The sequence below is a fragment of the Uranotaenia lowii genome, chromosome 1 (genome assembly GCF_029784155.1).
Source record: "Uranotaenia lowii strain MFRU-FL chromosome 1, ASM2978415v1, whole genome shotgun sequence".
NCBI lineage: Eukaryota > Metazoa > Arthropoda > Insecta > Diptera > Culicidae > Uranotaenia > Uranotaenia lowii.
In genome coordinates this window covers 128232500-128259112 of record NC_073691.1, presented here as the reverse complement: position 1 = coordinate 128259112, position 26613 = coordinate 128232500, and the positions used below count along the sequence as shown (strand labels likewise).

At 35.2% G+C, this 26613-nt stretch overlaps 1 protein-coding gene across 7 annotated transcripts in view; it reads right to left on the bottom strand.

Moving 5' to 3' along the window:
* Positions 1 to 3931: 3931 nt before the first annotated feature.
* LOC129739953 (putative mediator of RNA polymerase II transcription subunit 21) overlaps positions 3932 to 26613 on the bottom strand; it is a 40141-nt gene continuing 17459 nt past the window's right edge. For 4 of the 7 annotated variants that reach the window (XM_055731524.1, XM_055731523.1, XM_055731522.1 and 1 more), the window contains exons 5-6: positions 22681 to 22829; positions 4746 to 8368 (exon numbers count right to left, since the gene is read on the bottom strand). In XM_055731524.1, coding sequence (XP_055587499.1) covers positions 8175 to 8368; positions 22681 to 22829 — 343 coding nt within the window. In that variant the 3' untranslated portion in view covers positions 4746 to 8174. The other 3 variants (XM_055731526.1, XM_055731521.1, XM_055731520.1) reach the window with 3 other exon arrangements.

Genomic DNA, 26613 nt, shown 5'->3' with positions numbered 1-26613 from the left:
ACCGTAAACCGGGGTAAGATTGATCACTTTTTTCAATATTTCTCGATTATTTTTTCGGTTAAGGGGAATGTGGCATGTTTCAAACCAGTACTGGACTCCTATGAACGTAAGACATGGTTGCAGAAATTTATTTTGATTATCATTTTCATAGAACATACTTGGTCTGTCAAAATTGCCAGTTTTTCAGTATATTGGAAAGATGATAAAGATGTTTGAAATGTGCGCTTCGGGTCATATTGACCCGTACAGCTTTGGAGGGTTAAAATCGAATGATGGACCATGATGCTGCATAAATTAAGGGGCTAAATTTCTCTACATCTTATATTTAAAAATGGAGGCGTTTTCTTCGTAACGCCATCACGAAATTTGGTATCCGAGGGTTTTTCGGGTCAGAGATGGTTTTTATAATAGTTTCAAGAATCTCACTTTTTATGGAAGAGGGGTCCCCATACAAAATTATCTCTTTTCCACATCTTCTATATAAAAATGAAGGCATTTTTTTTTTGTAACACCATCACGTTTGAATGGTCGATCGGAATTAAGTGAAATTAGGTATCCGAGGGTTTTTCGGGCCAGAGATAGTTTGTATAATAATTTCGACATTATTACTATTTATGGAAGGGGGGCTCCTATACAAAATCAACTAGAAATGAGACAAAACTCGAACAACTTGAAGACGATTTTCATGAAAACTGATTGCCGAGCACGAAGAAGTTAAAGAACTGTAAACATTTTCCAACGATTTATTAAGTAACGGGTAAAACGAAGTTTACCGGGTCAGCTAGTTACTTATAACATTTTAACTACAAACAAAAATGAAATATTGCCTTCGTTAAATTCTCTAGGCCCTCGCACTATTCCCCTTTAATTTTGTTCCTGCAAACTTTACCATTTGATAGGGTCAAGGCTGATAAATTTCAGACAATGTGGTTCCATCTGACCAAAGTCTAGTAGTCAATGTTACCGAAAGAATATCAAAGTCGTCTACCAGTTGAATGACCCAGCTACAATGTCAGTCAGGCAGCAATGTCAATGTTGAATGCCATTTTTGCATAACACTCGACTCATACATACGATCGACTTTCTACACCATTTTCTGACTGAATAGGGATGGATTTTACGTTTTAAGTTGCGCAACTGTTGAAAAAATGTAGTTGTTTGCTGTAAGAAGGAAAAAGTCACAGCAAGCATGATTCATTCAACTTGGTCATGACATTGTAAGATTATGTCGCTGACCAAAAATCAGTATCGCATGACATAGACATGCCAAGCAGTATCAAAGTCGGCTGATATTGGCTGTCTGACACTGATAATTTGCAGCTCTGGTTAGGGTTTCTAGTCTTTTGTCCTAGACTGGCCTACTCTTGGAAAACGTCCCTACTTTTAAAATATCAAAAATTTACCTCAAAATACAACAAAAACTACACCAAAACTATAAATTTACTAAGAAAAAAATTTGAACTGTCACGTAAATCAACCTGCTGTTTGTTGTGTATGTTTGCGAGCCTTCGAAAAAATAGTTATTTCAAAATTTCGAAATGACACTTTTACTTTGGTAGGGGAGATGGGAGCATAATGGCCACCTTAAGGAAAACGGTTAGTTAACCATAGAAAATAGCTATAATATGAAGGTTACATTATTGTTTCGTGTTCAGACACTTGAAAAGCCTATTCCCCAAAGGGCTGAAACGTGAAAAACTAGATGAAAACGTTTAAAAATGCCTTTTAAAAATTTTTGCCAAAAGCTGAAAACCAGCCACTGTGGAGGCATAATGAGAACCCCCCCTGAGGCAGTATGAGCACCATTAATCAGGGCAAGATGTGGGGCAATCTAGCAGCGAATTCAATTCGATAAAGTCAGGTGAGTCGTAGATTCATCAAAAAAAGCAATAACAAAATAATCTAGGTCTGTTTGTAGAATACAAACACTAGCACGCTCATACATTATGTGCTTTGTTCGGAGGATGATGCTACTAGCCGTATAATGTAACAATAAAAAAATCGATCATGAATTGTAAATGGAAAAAAATCATCTCGAACAGAAATCTCACGCTAGTCTTTTGATTACCTCTCCGACACCTTACCAATCGGCTAAATCGTCGGATGAAAACTAGTCAAGGTGTGGCGCTATAAATCAATTTTAATTCGCTGCTAGATTCTACGGCAGAAAATGCTCATTATGCCTCGATAATATGGTGCTCTATATGCCCCTAGTCAACAAATTTAAGTAAAAACGTGATTTAAAATTGATAAATGTGAAAAATCAAAAATTTTATGATGGTAAAAATTGAGAAACAATGTGTACATCATGTTGCAGTGCGTACATTATAGATCAAGGTTATTTTAAGATCATAAGAGCTTATTTCGTGGTGCTCAAAAATTATAATATTTTCGTAACTTGAGAACCAAGCTAGTTTTTTTTTAATATCTCTGTAAAGATGATAAGTAGATTCCTTTTTTTGTGAAAAATTAATACTATAGGAAGTACGAAACAAATCCTCATGAAAATTCATTTAAGAAAATACGTACTTTCGTAGAAAAGAGTAGTGCTCATTATGCCTCGGGTGCTCGTTATGCCCTCATCTCCCCTACATTTGAAATTTTCAAAAACAAACCACGACTTACGTGTTAAGCAATATGTGGATGACTGCTTGGTTGCTGCAAAGGGTGATGAACAAAACGAGATCGTCCGTACGTTCAATGGGTTTCATCAAAGGCAGCAGTTTACGATTGAGCATGAGGTGAATGGTGAAATCAAATTCCAAGATACGATTCTACGCCGAGAAATGAATAGCATATCAATGGAATGGATTCCCAAAGATGAAAAAGGTAGATATTTATATTTCAACTCAGGTTTTTTCACATAAGAAAAAAACTGTGGTCGCACTGGTGGATAGAGCAATTAGGCTCACTCACACAAAATATAGCCAAAAAAACACTAAAGACAGTTAAAAACATATAAAATATCAATAACTACCCTTCCCATCTTGTTACAAACGTAATCAAAAAACGAACAAGCGTTTCCAGAAGAAGTAAAACTAATTTTGTAACCATTCCGTACTACGCCGGTTTGGGGGAAAATTATCCAAATATTTGAAATAGTTTGAAATCAATGTTGCCTTTCAACCTCTAGATAAAGTTAAAAACATGATATTCACAGAAACCAAGTACAAAATACCAAAGAACAAAAACATAAATGTTGTTTATGACATAAAGTGTGGAGAATGTAGAAAATCTTATATAGGAAGAACAAGCCAATTTTTAGAAAAACGATTAAAACAACATAAAACAAATGTATCCACAAAACAAATAAGCACAGGTCTATCTCAGCACTGTCTAGAATCTGACCACATTTTCGATTTTGAAAATACTAAAATATTATAGAGAGTTGCTGGGTAAAACGCTAGGATAACTGCCGAAACGTTCTATGTATATAAATTTGAGAGGTGACGATAATGATAATGTCGTAAATAGGCAGAGAAATGCCTTAAATTTTAAGACCGCTTATGACCCAATAATATCCAAGTTAACACATACACTGACAAACAAATGTAAACGCAAAACAAAACAAACTGTCCAAAACGAAAATAGTTTAGACGATGGCCAGCCAATTGTAAGTTTAAATTAAAATTAAGATTTAATGTGTAATTTTAAATCGTAAAAATATAATTCTAGTGTCCACTGAAGAGAGGCGAATGCCAAAGTAGCTCGAAACGTATGGACAACTGGTAATTTGTTTGAATATTATTAAAACTCACCGAAAAACGCCGATAACTTCGAAGTTAAAAAAAATCATTGAAATTTGAAACTTGTGACGTAAAAACTGTTTTAAAAAAATCTTCTCTATGGAGCCACCCTCAACAGAATCTAACAATTTTCAAAAACCAAACTATCGGACGATTTCTTTCAGTTTCAAAACAACCGGGTGAAATTATTGTCTGTAGATTTTAATTTGTTGCTGTACTATTCGATCTTTAAAGTCAGTCGTGCTGCTTCTAAATCAGATTAGGGAAAACAAAATAGAAACAATTTAAACTAATCACAATTCAAAATCAGCCTTCACTTCGAGTTCAAGTTTTTTTTTGTAACCTAAACTCGACTACAACACGGATAAATCAGTTAGACCAGATAAGTTAAGCGAACGGCATCTGTTGTCAGTAGTTAACTTTTATTCGCCTCAGCGGCCTCAGCCTGTCGATACTCCGGATAGGAAATGAAGCCATCGTGATCTTTGTCCATCAGCTCCAGGATTGGATCGATCAGCGATTGGAGCGTTTGGTCGTCCTGTGGATGAGCTTCAGGCTCTGCTGTGTGATGCTCATCGTCACCCCCTTCTTTGGTATCTGTAGAGTAAAGTTTTTTTGAATATGTAGGCAGAGATTTGTTAACAATGAAGTGGAAAGATAAAGATTCATAGCTGAATGTAACAGTATATTTAACTCATGCAAACTATTCAAAACAATTTCATAAAGCTGTTAGTATCACCAACTCCCAGGACTGTTTCATTTTTTTTTTTTTTTTTGAGTGCATGCAAACAGGTTCATTTTTTCACGGTTTGGCTTTGTTGGTGTTGGCGTAATTGCCCTGGACGTACTCGGCGTAGCTAACATAACCATCGTTGTTTTTGTCCATGCTGCCCATGACGGTTTCCACAATCGAGCTCAACTGTTCATCGGTGTAAATTGTAACATGTTTCGAAGAATCTGCTCCCTGATGGTCGGTTTCATTCTGGTTCTTGTCTAATGATCAAAACGAAATTGTTAGATACAAACTTAAATAACTTTTTTAAAAAATCACTTTGCATTGTTAGTGTGCTTCTAGTATAAGGTTGCCAGATTTTTTTCAGCACATATCCGGGCCAGTTAAATCCGGGCTATTTTATAAACCTGGTAAAATCCGGGCATTTCATTTCAAAATTGACAACCCAATACGGGCAAATTTGGTCAAAGCCCAGGAATTACTAAACAAAAATCAACAAAAACAAAATGAAAAAAAAATGTTCATCAAAACTCAACAGCAGATTTTAAGTCGTATTTAAGGCTCCATAAATAAAAAAAATGATGACACAATTTGTTTTTTTGTTGGATTTGGAAAACTATTTTAATATATCCTGGAAAAAATTGGGCTTTTTAAAAGCAATCTGAGACATCGGGCCGGACCGGCCTTTTCCCAAATTTGTATAAAATATCCGGGCAAACCCAGAGGAAACCGGGCAATCTGGCAAACTTATTCTAGTGGGGAAAAACTGTACAAGACGCTCCAGCGTGTTAAGATGGCCCATGCCATTATTTCTCAGAAATACGCTGACCTATGGCTTCAAATGATGTTTTTCTTCAAGTTTTTCTAATATGTCTCTGGTGAATAGTTTACTAAAACGACTTTAATTCTTAGAAACAGCAGGATTTATCAAATCTTCTAGAAACTTCTAATCATATAAGGTTTTATGGTAAACCAGCCTGCCCAAGCTGATAAATTTGCAACTTTACATTTTCCTCTAGTATATGCACTTTCGGGTAACTATAAATATTTTGTTATATTTAACAAACTTTCCAGAAATTTCAACTAAAAACAATCACGCAAAACCACATGTATTACGTAAATCGAATATCGAACCGAAATGTAATTATTTTTAATTTGTTTACTCCAACATGAATGCATAATTATAACAAATTTCGTCCTTATTAAAGGGGCAGATATTTTATTTCGATTCGAAAAAAAAAATATCTGCCTCCATATTTTCCGCGATTACAGCCAAGAACTTGAATTTTGTTGCCTACTTGAAGGCGTTTTAATTTGTCTGTGTTTCAATTATAAGGATATCTGGCAGTTTTTTTTATTATTCTTTTACCGGCTATATCGGTGAAATGTTATAAATTTTCTTTGAGAAAGAATATTTAAGAATTGAAAGATTATAGATGGATAGAAGATTAGAATAAGGTGAAAAATGTTGAAAATGAGCGGAAGGTAATTGAAGATAAGCTCAAAGCGATGAAATGGGATGAAAAGTTTTTCAAATTAAAATAACCGTTCCGCTCATTTTCAACATCTTTCACCTTATTCTAATCTTATATCCGTCTATAATCTTTGAATTCTTAAATATTCTTCCTCGAAGAATATAAAATTTCACCGATATAGCCGATAAAAAAAGATCAACTTGGTTAACTCTTCATTTTAATTTTTTTTTAAAGCTACATTTTCGGAAGCCCTTTCGGTATGATGCGTTCTGTACACTAGTTGTGGCGTTCTATCACAATAGTGTTTTGTTTTCGCTCACTGTAGCGAAATAAGAATAGAACCACTATGTGTTTTGCTTGTTAAAATATTAATGATTGAAAATCACGAAAATTTTCTTTTACAGTTTGTTTTGAATCCGCATAAGTTTACTTTTTTGGACGTAACAATTGGCGTTGAGGACCAAAAATGTGAAAAAGGGGTGCGAAATAAGAATAGTACCAACCACTTGATTTTTTCAACAAAAACAAGATTATTTCTAAAAAATTACTGTGTAAAAGTGAATAATAATGCTTCTACGAATTATTTGAATAGATAACTGCATTTTAGGAGTTTTCTAGATTTCCGAAGGTTTTCAAAGGTATTAAAAGGGGTTTTAAAGAGATGCTCCTCTAGCGTTAAGGAATTTGATATTTGAGCTATAAAACTTTATCAAACTGCTTGATTTCTTCATTAACATTCATAAATATGAATGCAAAATGATGAAACATAGATTTGAGGCTGAATTTGAATCCAAAAAAACAGGTTGGAATTGAAAATTTCCAATGTTTTTTTTAAGTCAAACACTATTTTTCTAGTTTCGAGTCATAGATGGCAGCACTATCTTGCAATTTAACCAAATGCATGCCCATTTTCGAATATCCGGGATTAATTAGGGCGGGCTGGATGATTTTGGTCTCGAAATAAGTACATGGTACCGTGTAAATGCCATGGAAATTCTAAGATCACTAAATAAAAAAAAAAACAGAATTGCATCAAGGTCACTAAAAGTGAACTTTTTGGACCGATTGTCAGAATAAATTTGTACTTTGCGATGGAGCTTGATGGACCAGACGGCTAGCAGTATTATTGTTATGATTTGCAATTGAATCGCAAGTTGAGATGAGCAGGAATTTTGGCGGTTGTACATTCTTGTGCTGGTGATTCTTTTGCAAATCCGGAAAAGCTTTCTGCAGCATGAACTTGTACAAAATTGTGATGGGAAAATTCCTTTAAATGATTAAAATGGACCTAAATAATCATGGAAAATCAATATTGAGACTTAATTTGGTTTTAACTGCTAGCTAGTGCTGCCATCTACGACTTGAAACTGGAAAAAGTGTGGTTTACTGAAAAAAATCTAAGTTTTTGATTTCCAATCTATTTAATTTCTGATTTAAAATAAATCCCGAATGTTTGTTTCATCAATTCACGCCATTTAATGAAGAAAGTAAGTAGTTTGGTAAAGAATTACAACTCAAATATCAAATTCCTTAACGCTAGAGGAGCATCTCTTAAAATCCCCTTTTAACACCTACCTATGAAAACTTTTGGAATTCTAGAAAAATCCTTAAAGTGCAGTTATCTATTCAAATTACCCTTAGAAGCACAATTTACACAGTAATTTTTAAAAAATAATCTCGTTTTTGTTGAAAAACTCAAGTGGTACTATTCTAATTTCGCACCCCTTTTTCCTCATTTTTGGTCCTCATCGCCAATTGCTACGTCCAAAAAAAGTAAACTTATGCTTGATTTATCCGTTAAACAATTCAGAACAAACTGTAAAAGAAAATTTTAATCATTTTCAATCATTCATATTTTAAAAAGCAAAATACCTAGCGGTACTATTCATATTTCGCTCACTGTAGTTGTTTTAGTTATTTACAAGAATGTCATCAAAATTGAGTTTTCATCATGTTTTTTTTTCTTTTTGATCCTAGACTAGATCCCTAAATAATCTGAAATGTTCAATTTGGTTCATAAATGATTGTTATCGCTATAAATAGCGTTTATGCTTAACTGGTGCGTTCTGTACAATTTTTCCCTATTAGTAATTCTGCTGGGAAGTCAAACAAATTCCAGAAAAAAATAAACCCACAACCAAAAGCGTTTTTTTAAACTAGCAAATGCTTTATTATCGATACCAAATGTAATCTTTCAATATCCTCGTCTATACGATGTTTTCATGCTTCGGGATAATCGGACTTGCGGTTTTCCTCCACGCCCGACCGTTTGTACTCGGCGTAGTTCACATACCCGTCTCCGTTTGTATCCATCTGACTCATCACCATATCTACGATACCGGCTAAATCTTCGTCCGAAAAAATTTGCTTTTCCGGCAATGGCCGACCGGATTGGTCCACTTTTACATCATCATCTGTCATTTGTTAGAATGTCAAAAAACACGTAGTGAGTTCACAGCTAAGTCCTGGAATTTTCAACAACTCTGCACCACGATGACCTCAACATTGATGTATCATATTTACAGGAATGTATATCGATCTACCGATCAGCTCTAAGATTCTTCTGTACACTGAAACGCCACTCCTGGGATAAACGTTGTTATCTCGCCAACAATGTCATGAGTAAACAATTTCTAATCACATCAGCAATGATGTATTTCCAAAGCTCCCAGACCCCTAAAGCATTGCTATGAATAAAGAAAAATTCTGCAACTGTTTTCAAATAGAAAGGCGATTTTGAATTGTCTATAGAAAATTATACAGACCCCGTTCGATTTTCTCAACTATTTTCTTACTAGCTACTATTTTCTTACTTGTTACTAAAACTAAATCATTGTTATCGTCATTAGCGTCATTTTTCGTAAATTTTTAAACAATTTTTAGTAACTTATCATCCTTTGTCATATTGTCATATATCATGTTTGTCATATTTGTAATTTTTTTCATTTCACGGTTGCTAGCGATTTTTCGTTTTGAAATTCCAATTTTTTCCCGGTTTTTCCTCGATTAAAAATGATGATTTCCCCGTTACGAGTCCACTCCCTTGAACGTCTCATCCAGCAGTTATTAACCGGATATATATGGTAACCTATGGTGACTTGGTGCTGAAGCCTAAGCCACAACTGCAGAACGACCGTGCCATGGTGGCTTCCATACATAAATTTGCCATGGGGTGGTATTTGAGAACGAGGAATATTTCAATGAATACAAGGTACCCCTCTCTCCTCTCAGTGGGGTGATAGGAAGGGGGGAGGGGGGCTACCTTACAATTTTTCATATAACTTGAAAACTTATCAAGATATTGGAACGAAATTTTGCATGGGAAGATATTTTGATACGAAAAATATTTCAATGATGACTTGAGACCCCTCCCTCTTTCCAGTAGGGAGTTATAAAGGGGGAAGGGGCTCTCTTTTTAATTTTTTACATAACTCAAAAACTAATTAAGCGAATGAAACCCAATTTGGCATGGGCGGATATTTGGGAACGTGACCCCTTCCTTCTTACAGCGGAGAGAAAGGAAAGAGGGAGGGAAGTTTCATACATTTTTATTGCATAACTCAAGAACTACAACAGCAAATGAGACCAATTTTGGCATGGAACGATATTTGGGTACGAGAAATGCTTCTATGAATATTCGGTATCCCTCACTCCTTCAAAAAGGTGGATGAAAAGGGGTAGGAGAGGTCTCCCTTACAATTTTCAGAATAAGTGGAGAGCTGATCGAGCAAATTGAACCATATTTGGCATGTGAGGGTATTTTGATACGAGAAATGTTTCTATTATAAATTGAAGCCTTACCTTTTTTCAGCGGAAAGATATAAAGGGGGAAAGAGGGGCTTCCATACAATTTTTTGCATAACTTGAGAACCAATAGAGCAAATGAAATAAAATTTGGTATCAAAATGTATTTTAGTTCACAAAATACTTTTATGGATATAAAGTTCTCACCCCTCCATTTAATGGGGAGAACGGAAGAGGGATGGCACTTCCTTTCAAGTTTATGCATAACTCCAGAATTTACAACGCAAATAAAACCAAATTTGACATGGAATTGTATTTCAATACGAGAAATTTTTTTATGTCAAACAATTCCTTTCTTGCAGTGGGATGATAGAATTGGGAATAAAGGAAGGGAAGAGGAATGCTTACATTTAACTTCATTTTTTTACAAAATCCGAAAAATGGACAAAACTTAACATGGAACATTATTTGGTATGATGACCATCCTCCTTTCAGTGAGTTGGTACATAGGAGAAGGGAGGTGAGCCCTAAACAATTTTGTTAGGATAAGTTCTCAATTAATGCTAACGAAGCCAACAAATGGATACAAATATGGCATGGAGCGGATACAAATATACAGTGTAGCGAGGGGAAGAAAGAAGGGGGTTCCATACAAATTTTGTTGTAAAGCTTAAAAACTTTTCAACCAATGGAACAATATTTGATACAAGAAGATTTTTGGGAACAAAACAAATGGGTATGATTATTAAAAATCACGATCTCCATTCAGCAGGGGGGGGGCTCTCTTTTAAGTTTTTGGCATAAATCCAGAACATATCAAGCAAAAACAACCATGTTTTATCAGTTGGATTGTTTGCGTACGATTAATTTGAGACCCTCCTTTTTTAGTTCCTTAAAAAACAGATTAAAAATATCAGATCTTTAACAGAAATTTATAGATCAAGATTCAGAATATTAGTTTAAGTTATTTTTGTGCTGCAATCCGAAACTCCAGCTGCAGCTCTCATTATAAAGCGGTTGCTTATGGATTATGTTATAATTCGATTCAAAATAATGCCAACAAAACAATAAAAATTTGAATAAATTCTGAATATATCATTCGATTTTGAAAGGTGTAGCAAAGCACACCGGGTCAGCTAGTATATATATAAATGTTGAATGTTTGTCTGTCTGTCTGTTCCCTATAGACTCGGAAACTACTTAACCGATCATCGTCAAAATTTGCCTCTGAGGGTTTTTGGGGCCGGAGATGGTTTCTATAATAGTTAAAACCCCATCCGACTTAGGGGAGGGGGGCTCCCATACAAAATTTGTAGATTTTCGAAACAAATTAAAGTCATGGAATCCATTTTCTCGAGATTTTTTTTTCCTTTGGGCGGTTTGTTTTTCGTCTCCATAGTCGAGGCGTCGCGAGCCAACGTCTCGCGAGAGTATAGTAATCATGACATAGCATACTAATCAGTGGGAATATTTTGGCGTGTATTTCTCAACCAAGCATATTTTCAATGCAAGGGGTGGCGATATGAAGCCTTGATGTAATTTTTTTCTACTTGATTCCTAGCTCATTTGTACAGCACATGATTATGAACATTTTTTAATTCTCAAAAAAACATCGTACTTTTTGCTTACACACCAATTCAAGTACGCACTTCACATCAAATGTGTTTTTGTGTTACATGGCTGCATAAAAGAGACTTTTGATCCGCTTCTTTTTTGAAAAGTGAAACTTTAGAACTGATATTCAACTGGAAGCAAAATTTTTATGAGAAATTTTTAGTATGCCCTCAAAGTGTTAAAAAGTGTATTCTCTCCTGTCATCTTACATGGTGGGGTAAGGGCGAACTTTTAAGAAATTCATCTTCAAAATGATTCAGTTTGTTGGAAAGACCAGAAGGGGTATTCCGAATGTTGATATGAGCAGATATTTAAAATTCTCAAATGTCTTTGTAAATGAAGGTCATTTGCTTTGAACAGCATTCGTTAAAAGTGGAGTAACAAACATGAATTTATACTGCAGGAATACTGCAGATATATCAATGAAACTTGATAAAGCAAACAAACAGAAATACGTATTAAATTCATTTGAAAGCCGTTACTCTGACGCATCTGAAAATAAGCTTTGCATTTACACTTGCCCCAATGTACGGGACAAATGTTAACTTGGAAATTTGTTTTTGCCAAAATTTTTGAATATTTGACTTTCAAAGAGAAAATAAAAAACGCTAATAAACGAATTTATTTAGTGATGCAACTGATAGTTTTTAGATATTTATATTTTTTGCTTTAATAAATTTATTAAAAACAAAAAATTTTCACTGTATAATATCGATAATTTTCATACCATGAGAATAGTGCTGTTTGGGAAAACTTCAAGCTTAAATGTCTCATGTCCACGAGTTTGGCATATGGCGAAACATTTTTTAACATAATTTTGGCGCAAGAAGGATAGATATTCAAACTGCTCCGAAGAGAGAGGATGGTTATTTTTCCAAATTTCTATAGCTTATTTTTTCAACTCCAAGAAATACCCCATCTAAAGCTAATCAGGAGCTGGAAGTGCTCATAATACAGAATATTAAGAATATACTAAAAAACTGTCCCGATTCACGCTATTGACCGGTTTTCAAAATTCTATCTCCATATAGTACAATATGCAATAAATTCCAATATGCAAATCTTTTTCTTTCAAAGAGGAATTTATGTAAACTCGAGCCAGGTAAATCAGCCTACCTTCTTCAAGCAGTGGGGGACAAAATCGGAAAAGATGGAAGAGCTCCACTGTAAGTTTAAGATAAAGAGCTTTTCAAAGAAGGGACCATATTTTATAAGAGGGTTTTTTGCGTACGGATGTTTGGCATAACTCAAAAATAAATGTGACAAATGCATTTATGGATGTTCTTAACTTCCCACTTTGGGAAAAAAAGGTGGAAAATACATAAATTTTGACATTATTTAAGTCATGAAGCTTTAAAAACAGAGTACAAATTTCAGATCTTGAAAAACAAATATAGAGGTCAAGTTTCAGTAAATAATATATATACCATCTTTGAATTGCAATTCGGAACTCCAGCTGTAGCTCTCATTTCAAAGTTGTTGATTCTGAACTATTATGAGTTTTGATTTAAAAAAAATCTTACAAAAACCTAAATTTGAATAAATTTTTAGAAATTACATTTTTTCGGAAGGTGTAGCAAAGTACACCGGGTCAGCTAGTGGTTAATAAAAATATCAAAAATCGTGCATACGAAAGGGCTGAATTTAAATCGTTTGTATGTATGATATTATTTTGTATCAGGGTAAAGACCTTAGATTTCGACATAATTTTTACATAAGACATATTTGAGCGTAGGAAACTTTAATCAAAAATTTACAGAAAGAAAGGAATTTTATTCTACACAATTGTGTACAACACTTTCGATAACTCAAAGATACTAAATCTGTAGAATTATGTGGTCATTTTCGAAAATTGAGAATCCCAAATTTGATGCTGTTAACACATTAAGGACCGCAAAGGAATCTAAGCCAGAAAACACTTAAGTTTGGCATTCTCTCTCTCAGAAACCACACTGGATCAAACTCTACAAATTTAGTGTCTTTAAGTTTTCGAAAGTGTTGTTTACATTTTTGTAGAACGAAGTTTCTATAAAAAATGTATCAGATTTAAGTTATGCTTCTCAGTAAATTATGCACGTGTTAAGCGAAAAAACGAGATATCTCGGTCCGCAATGTGTTAGTTGTCAATATGAGTTTTGTTTCTGAACTCTGAATCTGAACATATAATCTTATAATCTAATATATAAAGATGAGTTGGACTATATATGTTTGTTTGTATGCACCTTATACAAATCCACACTGCTTAACCGATCAGCCTGAAATTTGGTACAGTTATGTGTTTGGACCATGGGAAGGTTTTAGTAATAGTTTCGAGCCCCTCTCACCTGAGAAAAGGGACCCTCCCATAGAACTTTCGTTTTTTTCCCGCAAACCAAAAGTCATGGCACCCATTTTTCAGAACCATTTTTTTCCCTTTGACGGGGTTGTTTTCACCATCACCATGGGCCGGGCATTAGAAACGACCATCAAGAGTTCACGTGGACTGGAAAGCAAATCAAAGCTTGCTGAGCATCAAAGATTTGAAAGGTAAAATTTTGGCGGGTGTTTTTTCCTTCTACTGTTCAAAACACGTGGTACCGGTACGAGATATTTGGATGCAATAATGAGCCTACATTTTGTTTTGAAAAATACAACTATCCTGTAAAGAATATATTGACTAAAAATTTAAGTCTAAAATTGTAGTGATTTTCAATATGCTGCCTACCGCCCCGCTGGGGGCTTTGAGAGTTTACAAGGATATACAGTTAACTGAACAGTCAACAGTGAATTGGCTTCTTCAGCTGAATAGCTTTTTGGACTGAATGCTGAAAAACTAATGAACCGATTTTCATAAACTCCAGCTTTTAACCAACCATTTTCAAATTTTTAGGATTCCTTATAGAGAAAGAAAAAATCATTAGATTCAGAGTTACATATATGTTGAAGGCTGCAATTTCAACGCTTTGATAGCCGCCGAGGAATCTAAATGGAGAATTAGAAAATTGATCAGATAATACAATCTGAGGTTTTTAGCATTATACAATCCTATTTCATTGGCCAATTTATTTATACTTTTTGATTTATTTTTGGTCATCAATGTGTTCAATTCAACCATCCAATTTTGAAAAAAAAACCGTTTGGTACTGCGAGTTCGAACAAATGATTTCAAAGAATTTTAACATTGATCACTCTTCAAAATAATTAATGGAACTCAAATAAGACCATTTCCATATCATTTAAATGGTTATTTCGGTTTAGAGATGATTTCTTTTCGATAACTCCATGAAACTTTCAGTGCAACTTTCAACATTAAAAAAACAGTGTTAAATTAAAAAAAAAAAAAGGAAAAAAAGAAAAATGCCAAATGAGTCTTAAACATGGTTCAACAAGGTTCGGAAGTGTTTTTAGAAATTTTTAATTAAATAAAACTTAAATATACCATTGTAAAGATTAAAGTTTTTTGTGATAGAGAAGAAGGAAATTATTTTGAAATTCATTTCATAATCCTTAAAACTATAAGCTTCTTCTAAAAAAAATGAAATCGATAAACACAGTGAATAAAAACTTTAAAAAGACTTACAAAACTTACATGGCCAAACATGGGCCCAATTTCTTAAAATGATGAATATAAAGCTTCCAATATTTCGAAAAATCAAACGACTCATTTTTATTAATATCTTTTGTGAACCCGAGCAAGGCCGGGTAAAATCAGCTAGTATGAATATATTTTATAGACTCCCGTTGCTCTTCCCTACCCAACAGCTCTACTCCTTAAGAGCGCATTCTTTCATTAAACGACCTTTTTGATTTACAAACTATAATATATGTCTATGACAATTCTAGCGTAACATTTCAAAAAGGCGAAACTGCCAAATATAAACAAATCGAGTTAACGGTCATTCCGGATGTACGCGGTTGCACTTTGGCCCTTATTCTGCGCCGCGAGTGACGTGACAGTTGGCGAGTCACCCCACCGTCACTCGACTCTTGTCACCTTATTCCGACAGTCGGTTTAAGTGAGGTGACAGCAAGGTGAGAGCAAGTGACAGATACTCATTCCGAGCTGAGTGACTGGATGAACCCATCTAGAAAAATGGCGAAATTTGCTCTGATTGTGTTGTGCCGGTGTTTACGAGTCGGGTTTTGAAAATTGAATTTAAAATAAACGAGTGAAAATTGTGCCCCGTCCTGGACAATTATCGGATTGTACGGTGTTAGCAAGCTGGTCAATAAGAAAAAAAAGGGCGAATTTGGCTACAAAAGTGGAAATTTCAGACACAGCATCAAACTGGAGCAACAAAAACTTGAACAGCATGCAGGGCGACTGCTGTCTCACAAACCGGTGTGCAAAAAGGCTTCCGAGTATCTGCGACAACCTTAGCAGCTATTTCAGGTAGGAAAAATAAGTTGCTTCTCTTAACCTCACCATTTCTAACTTCTGTCTACCTATTTTAGGTTTTAGGTTTAGGTGTTTCGGCCAGCTTGGGGCGAAAATCAGTCCTAAAGTCGGTGGTGTCGATCAAACAGTGAGCTGCTCGGAACGTACACGGACGAAAATACCAGCTACGCCCGGGAGGATGCCATGAAGTGTATCGTGATGGCCCTCGCCGATCCGAACACATTCCTGCTGGATCCGTTGCTGTCGCTGAAGCCGGTCCGGTTCCTCGAGCCGATTCAAAATCTGCTATCGGCGTTTGTGTTCGAGAAGCTATTTACAGTTTCTTCTAAATTTTTGTTTTATTTTACACCAAATTCAAAAAATGATTTGAGATACGTGTTAAAAAAGTTACGGCCACTAAATAAAAAGCAGGGTATCGACTTTTCCAAAGTGTTCACAATTTCGAACTATTAAAAGTTTATAAATTGTATACAAAATCATGAAAACTAATAAATTTATCACAAGCGTCCAGCGAAACGTGTTTGTTTGCTCTCCGAGTAGGTACGGTGGGTGGTGATTTGGGCAGAGAGCGAAGCCGACAGACGAAATAATGATGCGTGTCGTACGTTTCTCGGTTGGAAATTTTCTATTGACAGTAGGTAGTTCTCGTTTGCTAGTCACGACACGCATCATTATTTCGTCTGTCGGCTTCGCTCTCTGCCCAAATCACCACCCACCGTACCTACTCGGAGAGCAAACAAACACGTTTCGCTGGACCGCTGCTTGTAGTTCTAGAAATTCAGGAATGATTTTACGTTTATAATTTTCATATTTTTGTGAAATCTTACAGCGTAATTTGTTGCACCTCACTAGAATGTAGATTAAATTAGCTTTCCAATGAATATACTTTTGATTGGTCCAAACAAAGTAAAAGCACTGAAAATCCGGGTACAACCTGACGGTGGACCACAAAAACAGATGAAATTTCAATTTGTAAAAAAATTGCGCAAAGTAGTGAACTTTGAAAAATTCCAGTAAATTCAATTTTTGTTGCATCAAAAATCTAAAGATAGCAAAATGTTAGAATTTTAATAAAGTTTGTTGTCATATTTTTATCAAAACTCTACCATCGCTCAAACAGTATTTACTAGCAATCGAATGAAAAGTAGGTTTTTTAGACCACTTTTTTTTAACTTTTTGTGACCATTTCGTTTAAAAAAAATTTAAAAAAATATTTCTTGTCTTCATGATGTAGGCATTAACTTCAGCTTTCATATGCATAAGACAAATTTTTTTTTGGACGTGTAATATATTAACTACAGCAGTTTTCGTGAGGCATGTTTTTTCGGATTTTTTTTCTTTCATGCTGAATAACGAGAAAACTTGTAACTTTAGCTGTATATAATGTTCTAAACATATTTTACTGACATTACAAGGTTTCTATTGAAATAAGTTTTATTTGAAGTTCATAATAATTCAAACGACTTAAATAGATTTTACTTTTGTGGTGTCAAAATGACACCAAAAGTCGGAAAAGGGAGTTTTTTGTCCAGGCTTCCAGGGTTCGTCCATAAAAAAAGTAAAGATGCAATATTGAAGAACTTTTGAATTCATTTAGGGTCCCCGAAGAAATTTTTGTATTTTGAAGCTTCTAAAAAAAGTTACAAGCCTTCAAACTTGCAATGGTGTCAAAATGACACCCTAATGCGGATGAGGGTTAAATAGTATTTGATTAGATTTTCCGAAATTTCAAATGCGTTTTTCTCGAATCGAGCTAACTGCTAGTTTCGCCCTTATGAAATGTTATGCTAGAATTTACACACTAATTTCAATAATCAAAACATTCATTTTACGTACTCATAACTCCCGCCAGTCAGATTTTCTACAACAAAGCCGATGCATGAAATCCTTAGGTCCAAAAAGAATCTCATTTATTGGTCTAACTAAGTACAACGCTTTGCCTAAGAGCATCTGTATTCGTGGTCAATTCTTGGGTCTCATTTATACAAGAATTGAACCAACGAAATTAGATCCAATCCAGTGGAAAAACTGGCAACCGCACTCGTGTTCCATTTACGGTTTAAAATTGCGTCAAATTGGATACAAATCTCATCAGTTTTCGATCAATCCTTATACCGGTTCTAAAAAATGTTGAGATAAAATCGGTATAATGGAATACTGATGTGGTTGCTTGGGTCGGAATTTTGGTCTAAACCGGCTGTTTTAAGAGCACCTGTATCCGTGGTCCAAACAGCCGGTTTAGACCCAAATTCCGACCCGAGCAACCAGTTTCAACTCAACTTTTTTTAGAGCTGGTAAAAAGGATTGATCCAAAACTGATGAGATTTGGATCCAATTTAACGAAGTTCTAAACCGTTCGACAGTTAATGGAACACGAGTGCAGTTGCCAATTTTTTCATTAGATCGGATCTAATTTCTTTGGTTCAATTATCGTATAAATTAGACCCAAGAATAGACCACGAATACAGATGCTCTAACCACGGATACAGGTGGTCTAATGAAATAAAAACCATCAACAACCGTTCCTCGTACAAAATCAAAGTTGTATCAAAGTAAGAGGTACAGTTATTAAAAGAAAAATTGAATCGTTATGAATCGATCGGTTATCAGTTTTCTTCTCTTCTAATTACATTTTGGTGAATTTTGTAGCAATTTAATTTCTTTTTGTGTTTTCTTTTTTTTTTTAATTATAATTACTTATTTTATTAAATGTTCGTTTAGTTTTATAAATATCAAATACTACATCTCTTTAAAGGAAATCTGTTTTCCATTGGAAAATTTTGGAAGTCAATTCTGTGTTTAAATTTTGAATTGTGAATTCTGATTCTCAATTCTAAATTTTAAGTTCTGATCCTGAATTCTAATTTCGAGTTCTGATTACCAGTTCTGATTCAGATATCTGAGTTCTGGGTTATGAATCCGAATCGCTAAAAATGAAAAATTTGAAATCTCAATTCAAGATTATTTATTTGTGAATTTATGAAAAAACGAGCGATAAACACATACAGCTGAAGTTTTATTTCTTCAATTCCACTTTCTCGGAACGTGCTGAATGGAAATGTGAAAACAAGATTGTAAGTTGTTGTTCGTTTGTCACAAATTATTTTATTTATTCTCAAGTAACTTTTTCGCAAACATGTTTATCGTTGGTACAAAAATACAATGCTCACACACAATCACACCCATCAACATTAACGACTCGATTAATCTTTGATTTACCTTGCGCGAAAACATCCTCGCTCTCCTTCTCCACCCTCGTTAAGTAAAAGTTTGTGCACATGAGTTTCTGGAGGTTCAGACAATTCCTTTCGTTTCATTGTGTGCCGCCGTGATTGGAATACCTTTCGAATACGAAACACTCACTTCCGAGATACTAGCACAATGCAAAAAGTGTAGATTGTCCTAATCTTAGTTTGAACTTAAGAACTCTAAATTTCAGTCATAGTTTCAATGTTTTCGGAAAATACGAAGCTATAGTGCGATTCTGAGCAAATAATTACTGACAGCGAAATTTACAACATATGTAAGTGGAATGTAAAATCTACGAGAGTAACTCAAAAGTCTAAAGCTAGAAACGAGAACATGTTACTTGCCAACCAATCCTTGTCTGTTGGTACAAATATTTGAGTGGTTCGGTTGAGATACAAACGGAGAAAACAACAGAAGCTTAAAGTATAGAGTAGTATTCTCACGAAAAGAGTTATTTAAATTCTCCGTCCGCTCTAGAACAGGAAGCTCGGCCTGGGACGCCCTACGAGAGGTGGGAGGTTCTGTGTCACCACTTTACTAACTACTGCGGGGGGTTGCCCTGGCTCGCTGCCTTGTGCTGTGCCCGCACAAATTCCGGATAGTCAATGAATCCGTCCTTATTGTGATCGTCCGAGCTCAGAATCGGATCGATCAACGCAGACAGCTCATCGTTGGAGAAAATTTTGTCCTGGTGGGTGGGTTGACCGGTTTGCTCCTGGTTTTTGCTTTCCTCTGTCGTGATGGGACAAGCATTGCGTATTGAAGGGGTTACGGGTTTGGCAAGAAAAAAAAACGAAATACTCATTCAAACAGATTAACAGTGTTGAGCGGAATAGCAGATTACATGCTTCGGACACGGCATTCTACAGTGGTTTATTTTAGAATGGAAAAAAATCCACAGTGACTGGTTCATAGGCGTACTTTCTAATTTGTTTCCAGATACAAGCTAGCGATTGAAAAAGGGATCCGAAAAGAGAGAGAAACATCTGTAACATACTAGGTACACTACACAAAATAAATGAACAAACTGGACTACTTGACAAAAATAAGAAATGGCAAACTTAAGCCAAAATTCGTAGGTGATTACATTAACAAATTGTATTTTCTTAACTAGCATGAAAATATGATTCATTTAAAAAAAAACAACCACTCAATGTCGACCACACTGACCCTGTTCATTCAACTTGATTAAGCTCACAGTAAAATACGAAAATTTTTCGCAGTATGTTTCGGGTTATTTTTGACGATTTTTGAAGATTTTTAATGTTTAATTGTTAATAATTTAATGTGCGGGATCTGTTTGATCGGATGATACTTATAGTGACAAACATAAACATTGCATTTCTCGTAATTACAGCTGGTACGCGAATGAGTGGGTATACCAAAATCGGTCCGCTGGAAAGAGCAAAATGCACACTCACTGCTGCGTTTGCTCTTACTGTAAAAGTCAGATAAACTTGTATTTTATGACCTTGCTATACAGTGGTACAGTATACATACTGGCTAAGGGAGGGAAGCAAATATCTCGAATTCCCCAAGAAATGATTGATCAAAGATCACTTAAATGTAGGATGCCAAATCAGGAGTGGACAAGGCACTCTTTCAAATAAACGAATTTCAAATCAAATCACCTAAATGCGTCATCAGGGGTAAGAGCAAAGCGCAAAGGATGTTCCAGAGAATGTGAAATTTAAGTTTACTACCAAGCATCCCACCGGAGTCATGGTATCTGGAGCAATTGCTCTGAATGGATTGAAGAGACTTCATGTTTGTATGTATGTATGTATGTATGTGTCTAACTGGTTGGCAGAGAGTTCAGTACTATATCACCACTACATTTCAGGTATTTTTGTTGTTTTCGAGGAGATTTTAGAGGTGTTCCTTAATCCTTGATTTTCGATTAATTGTTAAACTTTTATTCGAGCTTTCTCCAGAAAACTGAGAGGCTTCATGTTTTCATAAATAAAGTTTATACTGAAGTCGTCTACATGGGTATTTTGAAGAATCAGGTGCTTCCGTGAATTCGGGCAAACTTCGATGGAACCGAGAATGTCGTGTTCCAACCAGGCATGTTGAATCGCGAGTCTATTTCGTTAAACTGAAACTGCAATCCGGTAGCATCAAAGGAAACATCAGCAAAACGAACGTACAGTTCTGCGATTTCAAAATTCAAACTCGTGTTCTTTCAGCACACAAGTCTGACAACCTGATAAGCCATTGAATTTCCCTGATTTTTTTTTAAATATGCCTGATTTTGCCGATTATTGCGAATGTGATAAAAAATAGGTAGTAAGGAACTGGATTAGGTACCAATGCTGAAGTGAAAATGTGGCTGAATCAAAGCAATCGAAAGATTCCCTTTCATTCTTATTTAAAATTTAGAAAAGGGGATCTAAGGGAATCTTTCGATTGCTTTGTTTCAGTAGAATATTCAACCAAATAGGCTCACAACACATATTAGAGTGAAAATGTGGAGCGATGACCAAAGAAAAGGTCATCACTTTGAGCAGATTTTCCGTTACTTTAACGTAGCCTGATTTTTATTTCGCCACATTCAACGATTTTGCTATTTCTGCGTACGTGTAGTTTAGATTTTCACGACGCATGTACAAAATTCTGATTCGTAGCTCCTCTTGCTTGGACGCCATTTTGAAATCTAAAGACCTAATGCCAAAAGCTAAATAGAAGCATGATCGCTTCGGAAAAAACGCCCTGCTGATTTCTTCCGAGTTTAACGCGTTATGATTTTTGATTTTTCAAAAAAAATGTATGATTTTATTTCTGCGATTCTTCGAAATCATCAAATCAGAATTGTTCTCTTGGTTTTGTGCGTATTGACGTTTTGATTGGAACGAAGATAAAAACAATCTGCACATAACGTCTTTGACCAGGCCCACCAATGGTTGCTAAACCTCGAATCGAGAACATTCAGCAACATATCTATCAACCCATCATCGCACCAACAGTCGCTAACTTGATTCGAGAAATAGCATTCGAGCAGTAGGTTGTTACAGGATTCGTTTATGTAGCAACCCGGTAGCAACGCAGCCGGTCGTCGCTATCAGAAAACAAACAAACACAAATACCAACCTGGATGGCAACAATGGGTGCAAAAATCAGTAAGTAGATAAAAACGCAACCTATCAAAACATCTAAAATACCGACCGAAATAGCAACGCCCGGTGGGTTTGGTCTTAGCAACGCAAACAGAACGAAAAATAATAGTTCGTGTTCACTAAGACGGCGTTCTTCTGTTGCATGTTTAGATTCGTTCGCGAGTAAATGCTAACAGCGTCGTTACTGTGGTTGCGTCGGCAACGAATGGAAATTTTGAAGTAAATGAAGAGAATATGAGTAAGCCTGTTTAAAAGTAAAGGAAAAATGTGGATAAATTTTATGAAAACGTTCGGCACAATTAACTTTTTTTATGACAAAAGAACACTTCCCAACAGAATAAAACATAAAATGTGCTGAAAATAACAAACATGTAACTATAACAATATCCCAGTGTATAACATACAAGCATAAGTACAAACGCTGCCTATGAACCAGTTACCGCAAACGTCCACAGATTATTGCCAAAAATGATCTACCAGATTCCTGACCACATGAGCTTTTGTAATACGCATACAAAAAACATTCGAGAAACAAAAACACATTTCCACAAGATGCTAATACATAATGGGCCAATTGTCCTATGCAAGATGTGTTGTAGAAACGTAAGCAATAGCAATAACTTACCGTGCCAATGGATCAACGATTTGATCAGTTCGCAGCCGTCCAGCTTGTTGTTGTTGTCCGAGTCGTGCATCTTGAAGTAATGGAACTGCAGCTCCTGTTCGCTCATCTTGCTAGTATCGATCGGTACATCCATATGCTCAGCGATATGTCTGTAGTATAGAGAGAGATGCAAATGATGATCATATAGGTACATATATCTATCTATATACACTGCCGGCCAAAAGTTTGGGATCACCCACTAAAAAACATGCAAATTTTGATCGTTCATATCTCAGCCGTCTTAGGACATATTGAAAATCTTCTGATCTCATTTGAAAGATAATGAGCAATAGCTATCTCGGAGGTATTTTGCCCAAATAAAATGTTTTAGTTTTGAACTTAAAACTTAACCTAAAGTTATAACATTTTCGAAAAATCGCACTCAATATTCAAAGCCGATCATCTCGGGATAGGGTGGACCAAATCTCAAAATTTGAGTAGCATTAGAATTCCTGTTCTTTACTTCTCAAAACACAATCAAAAAAATTTGAGAAAAAAATCATGAATGTATTTTTAATTTATAAAATAGACACTTCAGTTATCGTCCAAAAGTTTGGGATCACCTCTTTGTATGGTGAGTTTGGGATCATTCTTATAAAAACATGCAAATTCATTTTATTCATATCTTTCTCATCTAACATCGTATTGCAGATCTGAAGGGTTCATTTGGAAACTTAGGAATTGTTGTTTTTTAATAAATTCATTCAAAAATTATATTTTAATGTGAGAACTATAAAAAAATCCGGGGAACTTAAAAAAAAAACAATTAATTTTAGGTGATTTTTTTATGGTTATCACTTCAAAATATAATTTTTGAATGAATTTATTAAAAAACAACAATTCCTTAGCTTCCAAATGAACCCTTCAGATCTGCAATACGATGTTAGATGAGAAAGATATGAATAAAATAAATTTGCATGTTTTTATAAGAATGATCCCAAACTCACCATACAAAGAGGTGATCCCAAACTTTTGGACGATAACTCAAGTGTCTTTTTTATTAATTAAAAATACTTTCTTGATTTTTTTCTCAAATTTTTTTTGATTGTGTTTTGAGAAGTAAAGAACAGGAATTCTAATGCTACTCAAATTTTGAGATTTGGTCCACCCTATCCCGAGATGATCGGCTTTGAATATTGAGTGCGATTTTTTGAAAATGTTATAACTTTAGGTTAAGTTTTAAGTTCAAAACTAAAACATTATATTTGGGCCAAATACCTCCGAGATAGTTATTGCTCATTATCTTTCAAATGAGATCAGAAGATTTTCAATATGTCCTAAGACGGCTGAGATATAAACGATCAAAATTTGCATGTTTTTTAGTGGGTGATCCCAAACTTTTGGCCGGCAGTGTATATAAAAATGGATTTCTGTCTGTCTGTCTGTCTGTCTGTCTGTTCCCTATAGACTCGGAAACTACTGGACCGATTTGCGTGAAACTTGGCAGGTGGAAGTATTGGAGGCAGGGGAAGGTTCCTATTGTGGTTTGAGACCCCTCCCTCTCTCATGAGGGGGGGGAGGGGCCTCCCAAACAAAAGACAATTTTTCGCATAACTCGAGAACCAATCAAGCAAATGGTATCAAATTTAACATGGGGTGGATACTGGGAAAGAGGAATATATCTATGAATATTAGGTACCCTTCCCTCCTCTCAGTGGGATGATAGGAAGAGGGGAGGGGGGCTACCATCTATTTTTTCATATAACTCGAGAACTAATCAAGATATCGGAACCAAATTTGGCATGGGAGGGTATTTGGATACGAAAAATATTTCTATGATCATTTGAGACCCCTCCCTCTTTCCAGTAAGGAGATATAAAGGGGGGAGGGGGCCTCTTTTGTAGTTTTTAACATAACTAAAAAAGTAATTAAGCAAATGGAACCAAACTTGGCATGGGCGGGTATTTGGGAACGTGTAATGTTCTAATGATTGTTTGAGACCCCTTCCTTCTTACAGGGGGGAGAAAGGAAAGAGGTAGGGAAGTTTCATACAATTTTTACTGCACAACTCAAGAACTACAACAGCAAATGGATCCAAATTTGGCACGGAACGATATTTGGGTACGAGAAGTCTCCCTTACAATTTTCAGTATAACTGGAGAGCTGATCAAGCAAATTGAACTATATTTGACACGTGAGTGTATTTGCATTCGAGAAATGTTTCTTTTATAAATTGAAGCCGTACCTTTTTAGCGGAAAGATATAAAGGGAGAAAGGGGGGGGTTTCCATTTTTTTTGCATAACTCGAGAATTAATCGAGCAAATGAAACCAAATTTGGCATCAAAAAGTATTCGACTACTAAAAATACTTTAATAAATATTAAGTTATCACCCCTTTATTAAAAGGAGTGAATGGAAGGGAGATGGTACTCCCTTTCAAGTTTATGCATAACTCAAGAATTTACTACGTAAATAAAACCAAAATTGGCATGGCATGGTATTTAAATACGAGAAATTTTTCTATGTTAACAGAATCGGGAATATAGAAAGGGAAGAGGGAAGCTTACATTTAACTTTTATTTTACAAAATCCGAGAAATGGACAGTACTTAACATGGAAAATCATTTTGGTATGACTCTATGATTATTCGACACATCATCCTCCTTTCAGTGAGAAGGTACATGGGAGGAGGGAGGTGAGCCCAATACAATTTTTTTAACCCTCATCCGCATTAGGGTGTCATTTTGACACCATTGCAAGTTTGAAGGCTTGTAACTTTTTTCAGAAGCTTCAAAATACAAAAATTTCTTCGGGGACCCTAAATGAATTCAAAAGTTCTTCAATATTGCATCTTTACTTTTTTTATGGACGAACCCTGGAAGCCTGGACAAAAAAACTCCCTTTTCCGACTTTTGGTGTCATTTTGACACCACAAAAGTAAAATCTATTTAAGTCGTTTGAATTATTATGAACTTCATATAAATTTTATATCAATAGAAACCTTGTAATGTCAGTAAAATATGTTTAGAACATTATATACAGCTAAAGTTACAAGTTTTCTCCTTATTCAGAATGAAAGAAAAAAAATCTGAAAAAACATGCCTCACGAAAACTGCTGTAGTTCATATGTTACACGTTCAAAAAAATATTTGCCTTGTGCATATGAAAGCTGAAGTTAATGCCTACATCATGAAGACAAGAAATATTTTTTTAAATTTTTTTTAATGAAATAGTCACAAAAAGTTAAAATAAGTGGTCTAAAAAACCTACTTTTCATTCGATTGCTAGTAAATACTGTTTGAGCGATGGTAGAGCTTTAGAAAAAATATGACAACAAACTTTATTGAAATTCTAACATTTTGCTGTCTTTAGATTTTTGATGCAACAAAAATTGAATTTACTGGAATTTTCCAAAGTTCACTACTTTGCGCAATTTTTTAACAAATTGAAATTTCATCTGTTTTTGTGGTCCACCGTCAGGTTGTACTCGGATTTTCAGTGCTTTTACTTTGTTTGGACCAATCAAAAGTATATTCATTGGAAAGCTAATTTAATCTACATTCTAGAGAGGTGCAACAAATCACGCTGTGAGATTTCACAAAAATATGAAAATTAAAAACGTAAAACCATTCCTGAATTTCTAGAACTACAAGCACCGCGTCCAGCAAAACGTGTTTGTTTGCTCTCCGAGTAGGTACGATGGGTGGTGATTTGGGCAGAGAGCGAAGCCGACAGATAAAATAATGATGCGTGTCGTGACAAGCAAACGAGAACTACTATCAATAGAAAATTTCCAACCAAGAAACGTACGACACGCATCATTATTTCGTCTGTCGGCTTCGCTCTCTGACCAAATCACCCCCCGTACCTACTCGGAGAGCAAACAAACACGTTTTGCTGGACGCGATGCTTGTAGTTCTAGAAATTCAGGAATGATTTTGTGTTTATAATTTT